Source organism: Fulmarus glacialis, unplaced genomic scaffold (assembly GCF_000690835.1).
Source record: "Fulmarus glacialis isolate BGI_N327 unplaced genomic scaffold, ASM69083v1 scaffold95, whole genome shotgun sequence".
Taxonomy (NCBI): domain Eukaryota; kingdom Metazoa; phylum Chordata; class Aves; order Procellariiformes; family Procellariidae; genus Fulmarus; species Fulmarus glacialis.
The window spans coordinates 347-16,064 of NW_009213386.1; the positions used below are offsets into that span (position 1 = coordinate 347).

Sequence of the window (15,718 nt, forward strand, 5' to 3'; positions counted from 1 at the left end):
AGGCGTCAGGAGTAGTTGCAGAGGTGCTGTAGTGAGAATCTTAAAAACGCGGACCTGAGCAGTGCTGCTTTGGAAGGGGCTACAGTTAAGGGGAAAGAATATATCTTGTGTGTACTGGGAGATGGAGTAGTTCTCTTTCCTAGGTGTGGAGTCCTCTGATCTGAATACAGCATTAAATTGTTTGGAAAGCATCACTTTTAGTGAAAACCAAACCCAAAATCCTGAGCACAGCTCAAACAATTAAAAATTAAGAATGAGAGCAGCCATGGTGGGTCAGACCAAAGATCTTTATAGTTGTGTCCTGTTTCTAACAGTAGTCGTGTAGTTGTATACTTATGTTTTGGAAGAAACTACTGCTGTTAACAGGAATCATTCTTTAATGAAGTCAGACATATGTTTTGGCAGATGCATGGGTAAGATTAGAAAAACATGGTAAGCATGAAGATGCTTCTTTCACTTGTCTCTCACCATATAATGAGTTGCAGCTTAGCAAATCAACTTGTTGACCCAGAGATAGTGTCTTAATATCCCTTAATTTCTTTTTTAGAAACTTATCCAGTATTTTCTTGAGCTTAGTGCTTGTTCACTGAGGTCAAAGCAGACGTTATTCTTAGCATGGCATGGCAATGATGTCTGTGAACATTGCCTTAAAAGAAGTGTATTTATCTTAATTTATCGTAGTAATCCAATTTGTTGTTCTGTACATCAGATTTCTAGAATTTTAGGTTTACTGGGATTTTCACTGGAAAGTTGCAATAATCAAAATGCAAGGTTAGACTCTAGACACAAACATTAGAGGTACAGACAAGTAAAACACAGAAATGCTGGGAAAGCTCGAACTTAAGTAGTAACCTGTTAGTGGAATCTAAAGCAGCATTCTAGTCAGTAAAGGCACTCAGGTGGAGACCGGAGGGACAAACACAGTAGAGGGCTAATCCGTGGGTATAAAGAAAAGGGATGGGAAGACGAGACAAACACACTGAGCTTGAGGTGACAGTGAGAGACTCTTATAAGACAATGTCAAACAGGTAAGCTGCAGTTAGAGATTTGAAGAAGAGAGTGGCCTGGAGTGGAGAGGTAGCATCATTTTGACGAAGGAACCTTTTGAGTTTTGGAAGACCACAAGCTTGAGAGTAGTTTCAGTGATAAGTGGAGAACTAGATACGCTAGACTGAGTGTCAAGGGCATGATGTCAGAAAACTGAAAATAGGAGTCAGAATAGCGGTCTTAAGTACAGAAATGAACTTCCCATTCTGCAAGGTGTAGATACCTGTGGCAGAGAGAGCTTTTATCGTGCAGGAAGATTCAGCATCTAGAATAACTCAAAAACAAAAAGACAATTTCAGTCTGTATTCCTATACACAGAGCTATGAGATTATTGCTTTTTTTTTTTTTTTGAAAAAATGTTATTGTTAAGTTACTGCCAATTTAATGGCAGTACAACTAGCAATTTAAAAACAACATTTCTGTCAGAAAATGCATCTGTTTAAAAAAACAACTGAGAATATTATAATTGACAGTTTTAATGGTCTCTCTAAAAATATTAATTTTCCTTGCATGGTTGTTTGCTACATTGCACAAGCAGTCAGTTCCTCTGGTTATTGACGGTGGTCTTCCTGTGCTTACTCTTTGCTGACAAGTCCCTGCTCAATGTGTCTGATGATTTGTTTTTCATGTGCATCAGGCAACTGTATCACTCTGCCATTCATTCTTTAACAAATTCGCCTTGCTAAATACTCAGTTCCCACTCATTCTGTAATTCCTTTCATTCCCCCTATATCCTTTAGAGTTCTCTTTCCCCATATCCTATCAAGTTTTATCACAAGAACTTCAGTTCTTCACTGAAGGACTTATTCCAGGCTGCAGTAGATTAAAAGATACATATATCTTTCAGAAAGTCTTCAAGTTTCTTGTCAGTTCTGCAGCATCGCCTGCTTCCCAAATGTTCAAAGAATACCTCACTATCTTGCTTAGAAATTGCTGGAATGATTGACATTACCTGAACCTAAGGCATTACCTGTCCCTCCATACCTGTTCGTCTTCCTAGGCCTATAAGGCAAGAAGAGTCGAAAAAGTGGAGGGAGACTGGTGTTGACCACTAAGTGAAGCCTTCAGGGTATTGAACTGGAGTGTTCAGGATATCATCTCAGCTTGGGCTGTGGTTGAGGTAGTTTTGGGGGGGAAGATTGCAGTGTAGCTTAGTCATTCCTATGTCACTTTATAGGAATTTTGTACTGAAACAAGCTGATAAGCTCCAAAACAATACAATGTGAATAAGAAGAAGGGATTGACACAGGAATGTATCTGTAACTTAAGGCTTCTGTACTCCTTTTTTTTTTCCTCTTTCTCTGTTTTTCTTTTTTTTCCTCTAGCAGTGTATTTTAGTTACCATTGATGTAAAATTTTATATTGTGTATCATGAAGCATTAGGTATTAAACTTAGTCAATGTAAAATAAGAGAAAACTTTATATTGTTGCTTTTGGGTTTTCCGTTGTTTTCTTTTAAAGTCAATGGAAGTCTTTTCATGGTTTTGAGTATGGTTTGGGTCAGGCAGTTTCCTACCTAGCGTTATATAATGAGACTATATGGTCAGTTTAGCCCACCGAATGGGCGTTGATGTGGTTTCTATAGCAGAATCTCTGTTTCTGGGAAAAATGTTGGTGAACATACAGTAAACCTGTTGGAACTGAAAAATGAAGTTCAGCTTCTACTGTTTTATAGACTAACTTTGTGCAGAATGTCATCAGATGAGGAGAAAAGCACAAGTCCAGTTTTGCCAAAAGACTCTGTTCGGGGCAGTTCTGTTTCTTCAGATCTTCAGGTAGGAAAGAGGCAATCTCATTTGGTTCACTGTCGTGGCATTTTATTTGGCAAAGGATAATTATGAGGAAACCTAACAAAACTTGGATCTTTTTTGTTTTACGTGTACAGGAAAATAATAAAAATTTTAGTAAAAGGAAGCAAATTAGACAAAAAATATCTGAGATTAAAATATCTTCACTTGGATTCCCTTTTGTGCATTTTGCAAGAAATTTCAATTTGTATGAAAATTCTTATCGAAATTTAAAAGGTTGATCAATGACAGCTACAAGTAAAACAATACAGTTTTCTTACCTTTTTTTTTCTGATATTATTTTTTATGTGTGCTAAATCTTATCAAGAAGCATAAATTTGACACAGTAGCATAGAAACCCATTATTTCTGAGGGATGAAGTGTAACTATGTGTAAGGCTTCTTACATGATGTTGTAAGAACTGAATTTTTTTTTAATGGGTTTATTTCCCTTGGAGTAGGATTGTGGACAAGTTAGTGTCAGAAAGGAAATGCTAATTTTTTTTCTGCATGAAATATTCCAAGATATGCTGGAACTGTAACGGTGGGGGTTTTCCCTTCTCTGTGCTCAGCATTGTTTTGGGAAGATGCAGATACTGGATAAAGTCTTTGTCCTATTCTTTTGAAAGCGGCAGCAGATTTTCATCCTTTAATAATTGGTTATTCCTATTTGAGTAGTATGTGGGTTTTTTCCTTTGATAGGATTCTATCCAAAACAGGCTAGTTTTGACAAAAATAAGTTTTGCTAGTTGCCCTGTAGAAATGCATCTCCACTTTTGTCACCTGGTGGAATGGGCATGTACAGCAGAAGCATTGTTAAATTAAGGGGTTTTTTTTCTTTATGTGGATTGCCTTTGTCCCTTTTAAACTACCTGTTTATGGGTGATTCATTTCTGCAGTTCGTATGCTTCTCTTTTTGTGGTCATATCTCATGGATAAGTTTTCGTAATCTTTGTTCAGCAATAGTAATTAATCTGTGTTTCCAATGCCTTTTGTAGTTGGAAAACAGGATGAAGGCGTTGTGCGACAAATTTTGAAAGACCAGAATTTTATTTTATGATCTGGTTGATTATCAAGGAGATTCTTGTAGAGAATGATAAAGTAAACTAATCTTAATGAATGACTGCTTTGCAACTGAGAACACATCTAGAATAGAATAGAATAGTTCCAGTTGGAAGGGGCCCACAACGATCATCTGTTCTAACTGCCTGACCAATTCAGGGCTGACCAAAAGTTAAAGCATGTTTTTAAGCGCATTGTCCAAACGCCCCTTAAACACTGACAGCCTGGGGCATTGACCACTTCTCCAGGAAGCCCGTTCCAGTGTTTGACCACCCTCTCAGTAAAGAAATGCTTCCTAATGTCCAATCTAAACCTCCCCTGGCACGGCTTTGGACCATTCCCACATGTCTGTCCTATCACTGAATACCCAGGAGAAGAGCTCAGCACCTCCCTCTCCATGTGCCCTCCTCAGGAAGCTGTAGAGAGCAATGAGGTCGCCCCTCAGCCTCCTTCTTTTCAAACTAGAGAAACCCAGAGTCCTCAGCCGCTCCTCATAGGAGTCTATTACTAGAGAAAAAGAACAACACTGGCGTCACAGCTGAGAAACAGGAATATTGACAGGGAAGTACTCTACTCTTTTTAGATAATTTTGAAGGGCCTTTTTTGTTTTATTTTGTTTGGGCCTTTTTGATAATTTGATGCTTTTAAATAGAGGCCAGATTATTATCTAGAAAGAATCCGCTTTAAATTAATTAGAGAATTCTCTCTAAGGCTCTTAGAGAATTTCCATTTACTTATAATTGAGTTCTGCAAGACTTTGTCCATTCAATCCATTCTTTTTATGTTGTTTAGTAACCTTGACTGCAATCCTAAGGGCAAATTCTATGCAACGTCTGTAGATTTTTATAATGCTTTAAGAAGGAAGAAAAAAACCCAAACCTTTGAATGCTCTTGTGCCGTTTGCTTGTTGCAACACTGATTTATTTACTTCTACAAAACCAAGGTAGTATGCATCAAGTGATCAAAACTTCTCTGACCTTCAGGCCTCAGAACTATATTCCTGTAGTTTTATGCTCCAACAGAATTTTTGTAGTTGACGTTAACAGCTTGAAAGTTTTGTTTAAAGCCGAACAAGGATAGTAAATAAACCAAAGATATATTGTTAATTTTATTTGATTATGTTTTTATTTGGAATTTGTTGGTCAATATTGCATTCCAATTGCAGCGTCCTTGTTATGGAATATTTAAGATTGAGATAATACACTTAATCACTTAACGTTTCCATTTCTCTGTCTTACATATTCTTATTGCAGTCTCCAGGATTTTTTTTTGTGTGTGTGTCTAAGTTTCTGGTTACAATTGGGATACTGTGGTTTTTTTGATATTTGCTTTCAACTTCATTCCAACAGTGTTGTAATATTCTAATTTATAAGCGTTTATTTTCAGATCTTTCACTGGATGCACTTTCTGTTGGTGCATAGAGTGTGTATTCTTGCACATAGTGTATTCTTTGGGTTTTAATAAGAGTGTTAGAACTTGAAAGATTAGATAAATTTCCTGCCATAACTTGATATGTATATTTTGAGTGCTCAGGATGTCTATAGTAAGACAGACTGTGTGCCAGTGATTAAATTGGGTGACTCAAAATGAGCCACCTACTTGTACCTGACATCTTACCTACTATGTCCCTTGAATTGGATAAGGTACTCATGGAAGAAGCTGGATCAGCTCTGACTGAAAACTAACTTGTTTGGCGGGAAGAATTAAAGTTGCTGGTCACACTGTCTCTTTGAGGAAGACAGAGAAGTGATCTAATGTCTTCTGCACAATCATTTAATTTAGATGAGTTAAAGTAAAGACTAGTATATCAGCTTTTTTACTCTGCTGAAATTTTGCTGGAGGGAATTTGGTATAGATCCATGTAGTTCATGGTTGAATAACTCATCTGAAGATACCTGTTTTCTTCTTCTGACATCTGATAAAATCTAAACTGTATTTCTTTAGAAAGATATGGATATGGAAAAATGGATAACTTTTTGATTCACAACTAACTATACCTTTGATGTGGAATGTGATACTTCCTTTTGCTTGTCAAAAAGATACGCTATGTATTTGTTTGTAATTATATAGCTTCACATACATTTATTTAGCCTTTTAATTTTAATATGATAGGTTAGAAGATGGGAAACAGAAATTTGAAAGAAAATTAGAATTCAGCTAAAAGGTACAAAACCTGGATTCTTAAAATGTTCTTTAATTACTTGAAACTCACATAGATGTAAGGGTTCCACTGAAAGTTTTAAAAATTATCCTTTTCAGCTGGTAGATTCAAAAAAAAGGTAATTGGTACCTTTAACTGATTGTTTCCACTCTAACTTTCCCCAGCTTGCAGAGGAAAATAATTTTGCAATTCACAATTGGTTTCTGAGGTTTGACCTCATTAGGATACTAAACAGAATTAGTGCAATAGTATTAAGTGAAGAAAAAATGACTGTTAGTGACCTGGTTTAGTACTTTCCAACTGTCGGTTTTTTCCAAATATTTAATTAGTGGCTTTGATCGGTTTCAACATTCAACTGCTACTGGAACTTTTTAATTTAAGTATTGGATTGTATGTTTAAGCTACAGTGCAGATTGTTCACAGTTTCACATTGAACTCTAAATACTTTCATTCTAAAGATCTGTTTAACTAGGAGATTTCAAAAAAATTAAGTTAAGTTAGTTGGCTTACTTTGGTACATAGTATAATGCCACATACCAGTTAGATTGGTTTATAACTTTTTAACAGGAAAGCTTTTATATTAGTTGTATATACACATTTGCTATATCTATGTAATTTAAAAATGCATAATACAAGGTGAGAATAATTATATCTCATCTAAAGAAAATACTGGATATTCAAATGTCTTTTGATGATGGGCTTTAGAACTCCCACCAAAGAAACTGTAATGTCATGGAATATGAAATGTGACTGTGTTCAGTAGCATCTTCGTCATGGCTATAAAAATACATATTTTTCTTTGCAGTAATAGTAATGCTTAGAAATAGTATCAGGTGATTAATAGCTTACATGATCTGGAACATTTTTTTTTAGTTCATGTTTTTAAGGTGCCTATTATAATATCCAATTCTGGCATCTAGCGAAGTCTTTCTGTGTAACTATTACAGTGCATCTATTTGTAATCGGAATGAACGTCAACATGAAACGAGAGAGATAAATTATTGTAATCATGGTAGAAAAACAGCTCGCTTTTGCAACTTTAAGGGAAATCCTCTTAGTTTTCACCATAATAATTATAATAAAAAACTGTCAAAAATTATCGAAAGCCGTTTCTATTCCTTTCTACATATACTTAGTTTTTAGAAATGTAATTGTAGTTTTATAATTATTCGTCATCACTTTGTGACAGGATGAATATGAAGAGCTGCTTCGTTATGCTGTAGTGACTCCGAAGTTTGAACAGTGTGTCTCGAAGTGGTCAGAACCTGCTTCAGAACTGAGAGTAGGTGGCAGATTTTCAAGTGTAACAGATGATGCCATTCACCGTAAGACTCCAGGTAGTATGTGCAAAGCTATGTGTTGAGCTTACAAGAACATGATACAACCTTTTTGACTTAAGTTTTCTAATAGCTTCTGTTTAAAAAATATACGTAGCTTAATATAGCACATTTACATTTTGCACAACAAGAAATTTAGGAAGGCATATTCACTGAAGGGTTCTCTCTCCGACATCACTTTCAGATGATAGTATTGACGTGCTGACAGTTCTCTGTGTTTTGTGATGCAGATGCTTAAAGTGATTAGTGTAATAATGCAAAAAGGGGTGCCCTTATTTACAGTATGCTTCATAGAAATTTGACAGGTGACAACTGTTTTTTCTCATACCTGTGCTGCCGTGATAAATGAGTATTTAAAATATGATTATTTGGAAGTAAGAGTTACCTTAAAATGGCTTTGTGTAATGACTAATTGTGTCACTACATGAATGTCATTCTTGCTCTTTTAGTTCTATCACTCTATTCTAATTTTACTTCATTGCTTGGTATTTAGGACTGTATAAATTTAGTGTCTTGTCATGCATTAGCAACACTGGTATTTATGGTTATATGTTTGTCAATAGCATTTAGATTGAGGAAGCTCTGTTAATTTTTCTTCAGAAGAAATAGTAAACAATCATACCTGCATTATTTCTTTACTAAGGAGTTTAGCTTAATCAGGAGGAACTTACTTTAAACTAACTTCTGTTCTTTATCATGCTATTTCATAATAAAAATATTTACCTACAGTTTTCTCTTCACTCTTCTTCTTGTGACCCTTGAGGATGTGTTTATCTCTACTATTTAGAGGTGCATGGGGTGCAAAATGTGTAGATAATTTTACTACTAGAGGCTAAGCAGCCTTGAAGTGCTGTGTAAATCTGGTGCTAATCGTCATCTTGGAGTAAATGTTGTTCATGGCTAACGTATGCAAGAACTCTTGGCCATGCTGATCAGAGCTGAATAACTCTCTGCTAGCAAGAATTTACCAGTGCAATTGCAAAGGGCAATGCAGACACTGAAAGTTGTTTATTTCATCTTGGAAAAAGAACCATGAGTAAAAATGAATCTGTCTTCTTAAATTGTATGTTGTTTTCACTGGAATATAAAGCAGTCTTAGTAAGCTGTCAATTACCACTTAGTTAACTCATGTTAATACAATATAATAAAAAATTATCTAGAAACAGGTTCTTAAAATAAGGAATGTGATTAAAGTGAGAGTGGTAGTATTGGTTATGCTCTGCATCCTTCCACAATGAGTCTGTACAGTGGAGTTTAGGTACGTTCAGACACCCAAGCCAATACCTCTCTTTCCAGTATGCCATAAGGAGAAATGTTTTATCGTTTTTATAAAGTAATGGAGAATCTTAGTCCTTAAGGACATCATATCCATAACTTCTCCCCATGCAGAATTAGTGTGGTTGGTCTTCTGAATATCAGACTGCCATAGGAAATGTAGAAGGCATGATTTTGGGTTCATTGAAAGCATGAGAACGGAGATTTGGAGAGAGAGAATATTCCGTAATGGAAGTAGGTCTGGAATTAGAATGTGAATAATGTTAGAAAAACTTCTGCCAACAGAAGAGTTTAGAGTGCAGCCTTTGCATTTTGATTTTTACATATTGAAGGTTATTAACTTGATCCAGTGTAGTTATGTCTTGTGTGGGAATTGTACCAAGTTGCATAAGAAATCAGATCAATAGAAGCTGCTAGTATTTTGTACTGTGGCAACTATTCTTGAACAATCAAGCATTGTAGAAAAAATTCCACGACAGTAAGAGGTATTCCTGCAACTCCTAGAATGAGAGCAGTTGCTTGGGGTTTAAAAATTATGATACAAAATGTTTTGATTGGGGGAATAAAACATCCTCATCTGTTATATCAGGTTGAGGTACCAAAAATTGCAGTCTGATAGATTCAGCTAAAGGTAACATTTAAACTACCTGTGATTTCCACAGCCAAAGAACATTCTGTGGCTACTGTCAAGAACCCAGTACTCTCTGACCAAGTTCCTTTACATATTGCACATGAGGAGGGTTTAGTCTGCTAATACCAGTTTACTCATCTGAAGGTATTTGCTGTTACATGGGATCTTGGCTTAGCAGAGTAATAGAGCAATATACGGAAATTGCAATGCAAGCACATGTCACAGTCTGTTCGGATCTCTTCATTTGCAGGTCGGCATACTCTGTAAATTTAATGTTATTTTCTGAGCTCAATAGGAAAGCAAACAAACACAACAAACAAGGGCTCAATCCCCTTTGTACAGACTAGTCTAACGTGAATTCACTAATTCATCCCTTAATTCATGAGATTTTTAAGTCACAAGTTCTCTAATTCATAACTCGCAACTCGTAGCTCACACCCCTATGAGCAAAATAGTTGCCTAACTGACAGAGAGAGTGCTTGTCCTTCCTCCTCCATCATGGTGCAGACCTCCCCTGTATCACACTGGGAAGCACAGAAGCCCCAGCAGTCTGGATACATTTCAAAAGCTTTTTGGGTAAGCTGATGTATTTATACCTTCCAGCTTGGAAGTTTGGTCTATACTGTTTCTATAAGTTAGTGAATTCTGAAGGAACTGCCAGACAATCAATGTGCAAGGATTATGGCTGCAGGAGACAGCAAGCTGCAGGTGATAATGGCTGCATAATGACCTTTAGCCCTTCTGTCCATCGTGTCCTGCCTACATGCTGCTCTTGCCTTGACCTAATGGCACTATTCCCAACATACACCCGGTCTTAGCATGAGCTGTGTGTTAGCCAAAATCTGAGCAGGACTTGGTGAACAGTCACAGCATGGTAGAGTAATTGTAATATACAGTTAGATCACAGTACAAACATGATTCCTGTTACCAGTCTATATACACGTACCCATCATAACACTGGGCATCCCCAGTTATGGGAAGGGAAGGATTATGTGGGTTAAAGCCAGCTCAAGCCTGTTGCTCTGATGAAAGTTCATTTTGCTGGCTGCTTAGTTTTTATACTGTGTTCGGTTGAGCCAACACTTCCCTCATGCTCCTCTGGCTAGCACAGGAATGCGTTCACACATCTTGATTAAGTAAGGCCACTTACAGGACCAGTCGATCCACTCAATTGATACAGTCATTTATGAAAAACGAAGGCCACCCTCTGCCCCTCCCTGTGTTGAGATAAGTTCAGCTTTCTTTACAACAGCTGTGGTCACTCCCTGTGTTCTTCCCTAAACTTCAGGAGCATAGTGCTCATCTCCTCTGAATCTTCTTTCCTTGTAGCAGGCTGTTGATCAGTCACACTAGCAGATTGCCAGGATTCAAATACACTTGCAAAACTCTTGAATTGTAGAGCAGTTCATGTCAGCTGGTAGAAGCATTTCTCAGACTGATAAGTTGTGCTTAAGAGGGGAGTAGAAAATTTCAAGCCCAGCTGTGTTGAATTATGTTATGGAACAAATCCCAGTTTAGATCTTGTCCCCAGCGCTCCCTCTGCTTAGAGTTTTGTCTCCAGGTTTGAGTGGACATTGTTTTGAAAGGGAATATTTGTGATGTGTGATACTACTGTTCATAAGAAAGAAGATCAGAATCAAAACACTAGACTTGTGCTTTTTTTTTTTGGTAGATAACTCTATATTCCATTTTTTATCACCTTTGTCTGAAGAGAAGATTTTAGCCAGCACTGTCTGCTGTGTCTCTCTAACTCTGTGCGAGGGGTTATACTCTTTCTTCTTTTTTTTCCTGGGGCCAAACATGTAGCCTATGAAGTCTTTGTTCCTTTTTACTGCCTAAAGATGTGCAGTAGATGTGAGAGGAGAAATTTCTGTTCCCTTGATTGCTTCTCTTGAAATATTTGAATAGAGTTATCTTTTAATACGCTTGGTATTACCAAATAAGAATAGTCATTTGCAAGCTGTAGTTAGTTGTCATGGGACAGGGGAAAGAAATGCTCTTACACTTGATTGTGGTCAAAATTTTGTATTGCAGTTTTATGTGTTGCTCATTACAAGGAGCCACATATTCCCCTCAGTTATAGACACTCAGATGTTTGTTTTCTTTGCAAAGGGCAGCACCTTGCAAAATACAATTTGTCTTTTATTTTCAAAATTTAAAAAATGGTTAAAAACGGTAAAGAAGGTGCTCTTTATTTTCTTGGAGACTGAGGCAAGAACATTTACACAGCCCCATCATGCTTCTATTAACTACACACTATAAATAAACTTCTGGTGCTTTGTTGCTTAATCAAAAAACACAGGTTTGCTGTTCAAAATGTCATTAAGTCCTGTCAGTCTAGGAAAGAGCTGTCTTCCATCTCCTTGAGACAGAGCTTGAAACAATCTAGTTGTAAAAAGGTTATTTCAACTTTTAAAAAAGGATCTGACCAAAATCTGTCCAACTCTTCTGTATAGCCTCTAGTACTGATCGAGGGTGATTGCATATTTGAGTGGTGTTTGCTACAGTGTTAATGGCCTCGGAATACCTTTTTTTCTCCTGATACGAATAACAAGACTTTGGATGGACAGTGTGAAGGTAGGTGAATTCAAGTTCAATACTGTACCTCTGGTACTGACCAGATAGGATAGATTAGCAGGTTGTTTCTGAAGCACAGTTAATTTTTTGTTTAGCTCCATTCTTTTGCCATTGCTACATGTTCATACTAAAAATCAGGCTCTTTGACATTTGTTCTTTCCCTGTCCAGCTCTAATGCTGTTACTGAGTTAAAATAACAAAATCCTAAATTATTAGGGTAGTGTTCTATAACTTTGTAAAACAAAATGCATGTCTTTGCTGGGTATAGAGTTAATACCTAAAAGTTTGCTCTTCTGCAGAGCTTCTCAAGCTTTCAGTGTTTTTTCACCTTCTTCATGTGATGTTGGTGTTCAGACCAACAGAGTTTCCAATGCCATGTGATGCCTTCTGACATGAATATTCTTTGGTCTGGCATTTTGACTTTCTCCTCAGGTTTTTGAAACGGAAGTGAACATTTCCCCTAAGACGATAGAAGTCTAATTACTGGTAATCTCTATTTGTTGCAGTAAATTTAATGATCCATAGTATCTTCCAGTAAAATAAGAAAAATAATTGGAATAAAACATTCTGTACTACTCAATTCAATGTCCAAATGCTTTTAAACTTTGAAACCTAAAACTTAATTTCCTGTTCTCGTTACCAGTTTAGTTGATTAAATTTGAAAATGACTAAGACTGGAGCAGTAAATTATTTGTAGCAAAGATGTGTAATGATGACTCATACCCAAACAGTGGGAAAATTCCTTCTTTCCAGGCTACCAGTTCTCAGTATTGATCCGTTAAACTTTTGAGAAGATTTTTTTTAAAACTATACATTTTAGCAAATTTTAGCAAATCAGCTTGGGCCACTGATAGCAGATGATGTGTGACAACAGTCTGTCAGAGCTTATTTACTTAATAAAAGCAGAAAAAGTCAGGTATTAGAGGAACACAGAAAAAACCCAAAACAGTAGTATTGGGATAACAGACATCTGGAAAACCAGCTAATTTAATTATCTCTGCTGTAAACAAGAATACGGTCTAGAGATTTGTCGTAGTAAATGCATGTGGGGATTATTTAATTAAATACATTTTTATAGTTTGTCATATCCAAATGGTTCCATGTCCTTGGTACCTTAGTGCACTGTAATTGAATGGCATCATGTAATGCAGTGGAAGGAATAGAGGTGACAGAAGGAGAGCATTAGGAATAAGAATGAACAGAAAATTATGGCAATACTGGAAGACCAAGAGAAATTACATGAGATGATGATATAAACATGTAAGAGATACACTCAGTGGATTAAGTGAAGGATACATCCTATGGTAAATGAGAAAAATGGAAGCTGAGTTAGGATAATCTGTACATAGGGAGGATTAAGGGGAGGGGAGTGATGAACTTGTAATACTACGATCTTGGACTATGGCAGTTGTCAGTCTAGCTTAATATCCTGTTTTTATTGGTTACATTTTGTTCTGTTTTTTTCTTTGTAAATATCTTGCAACTATGCTATGTAAGTTAAGACATCTTTGTAATCCAAGCAAATAATAAAAGTTTAAAAATAAAAACAAACCTTCACCTATTTTACAATTGAAGGAAGAACACAGTGACACGCAGGAATGGGAACAAAAGTGGTGAACGACAGAACTGGGAATACTTCACAAGAGTAACACTGCCAAATATTTTATATTGTGAAAGGACAGCCAGATTCTTCATCACTGAAATTAGATGTATTTCAAGTAGTCTGGGTCATCTGTCTAGCAAAAAATCCAAAGATTTTTTTGAGATCTTTACAAGCAACGAATACTCAAATTCTGCCATTAGCTAAGCAATACTTCTCTCATTTGCAGGAAAAACAATGACAAAAAGCTAGAGCCTGATCTTAATATACTGGTGTGATTGGGAATAATCTGTTTATGGTCTTCTGCTTATGTAATGGGGTAGGAAATTTAGTCTAGAGAAAAGGTGTGTTAGATGGGGCTTCTTTAGCTCAAGCTGATGTTAATTTTATGATGTGTAGTTGATTATGACCTTGGGAGAAACACCAAAAAGCAGTTGTAACTGCCTCTGCATCACAATTCCTCCTTATTTCCTTCTTGTTTTGGAGCATGAGTGTAGTAGTTGCAATCCAACCTACTTGATGGGGGGAAGTATTAGCCAGACAGCTCTTCTCACTTCTTTTGGACAGGAGACCTAACAGTGCCAGTAAATGTAAAAGTGTCAACCATCAGGCTCGGCCTTGAATAAATTAGAAACATACATTTCCAGTGTCCACTGAAAATACTGCTTTGTGACAAACACTTAAGCTTACCTCTGCATGCTTGTACCAAATAGTACCCATCCACTATGAACCAATTGTACCAACTGTATTTGTTTTCAGAAAGGAAGACTAAAATGTTGGAGGTTTCCTCTCTCCATTTATGAAAGAAGTTTTTGAAGTTTTCCTGATTGTCATTAATACCAGGAATCTGGTAATCCCTCTTCTTTCCAAATTTTTTTTTATTCAGCTGTCAACTCAAATAACAAATTTTCTGTAAGGAGTAAATAAATATGAAACAATATTTTATTTCCTCTGTTTACTTAAGTATTAACTTCTTTATTCTTAGCTCATTTTTTTCTTCCCATCAGCTGGAACTCAAACGTATGCCCATTAGCTTCTGGCTGTCGATTAATTTTTTTTGCAGTGGTAGTTAGCCACACTACCTGAAAGTGAGCCCTTACTGTGTAAGGCATTGTATAAATTAATAGTAGATATTTCCTTTCTCAACGAGTTTAAAATCTAATTAGATTAAGCAAATTAAAGGCTGTAAGGAAAATGGATGCAGATACATACCAACATTGAAATATACCCACAGGTTGCATTGCACATGCACAAGGGAAGGCCCCTGACCTCAGGAGTTTACAGGCTCAGTAAGGAAGATGGCAAAAGTTTTTAGATTTTTGACCTGAGATGTTAAACGACAAGAAGTCTTTACTGAGAAAGATGTTTTTTGTTTCTGGCAACGCTAATTTTTTGGTACTTGCTATGAGCATCATCTTTAACATGAAATGACACTACAACATTCTGTGCTTTAAGGGAGTGAGTTTTGATTTAACCACTGTTACAGTATGACTGTTGGTTGAAATATACTTCTACCTTGGAGGCATATATTTGAATTGGTTGGTTTGTTTTACATGGGGAAAGGAGGTTTCTGATGGCATAAATATTTTGGATTTGGGGATTTTTTTTTTTTAATGCCTGGCTTCTGACTTCCATCCAGAATGCAGACCAGTTAGCCTTTCCAGAGTATCAATCTTTATTCTCTGTTTCATTTTTAGTCTTAATATCCGTGAAGGAGCCTTCTGAGGCCAATATGGAAAAACTTTGCCCTGTTATTTCAGAAGAGACTTCTTCCCAAGGGTCCGTACGTGGTCCAAGAGAAATTAATGAAACCACAGCAACTGAATTAACTTTACCCGATGAAAAAGTAACTCAAATAGAAAACATACTTGATCTCTGGAGTGGAAGTCTTAAGGTATTTATTTTGTATGGAATCCTTAAAAATTCTTCTCTCTAAACTGGAGAGATATGGATTTGATGGGTGGACTGTCCAGTGGATGAGGAATTGGTTGGATGGATGCATCCAGAGGGTAGTGGTCAACGGCTCAATGTCCAGATGGAGATCGGTGACAAGTGGTGTCCCACAGGGGTCCGTATTGGGACCAGTACTGTTTAATATCTTCATCAACGACAGAGACAGTGGGATCGAGTGCACCCTCAGCAAGTTTGCAGATGACACCAAGCTGAGTGGTGCAGTCGACATGCCTGAGGGACGGGATGCCATCCAGAGAGACCTGGACAAACTCAAGAAGTGGGCCCCATG

General features: G+C 36.8%; 1 protein-coding gene across 1 annotated transcript in view; it reads left to right on the forward strand.

The window, feature by feature from the left end:
- The first annotated feature begins 2,738 nt into the window (after positions 1-2,738).
- Positions 2,739-15,718, forward strand: part of POC5 (POC5 centriolar protein) — a 27,457-nt gene continuing 14,477 nt past the window's right edge. Inside the window, exons 1-3 of the mRNA XM_009578158.1 lie at positions 2,739-2,822; positions 7,246-7,393; positions 15,174-15,370. Of these exons, the coding sequence (XP_009576453.1) occupies positions 2,739-2,822; positions 7,246-7,393; positions 15,174-15,370 (429 nt within the window). The remainder of the gene's footprint in view (positions 2,823-7,245; positions 7,394-15,173; positions 15,371-15,718) is intronic.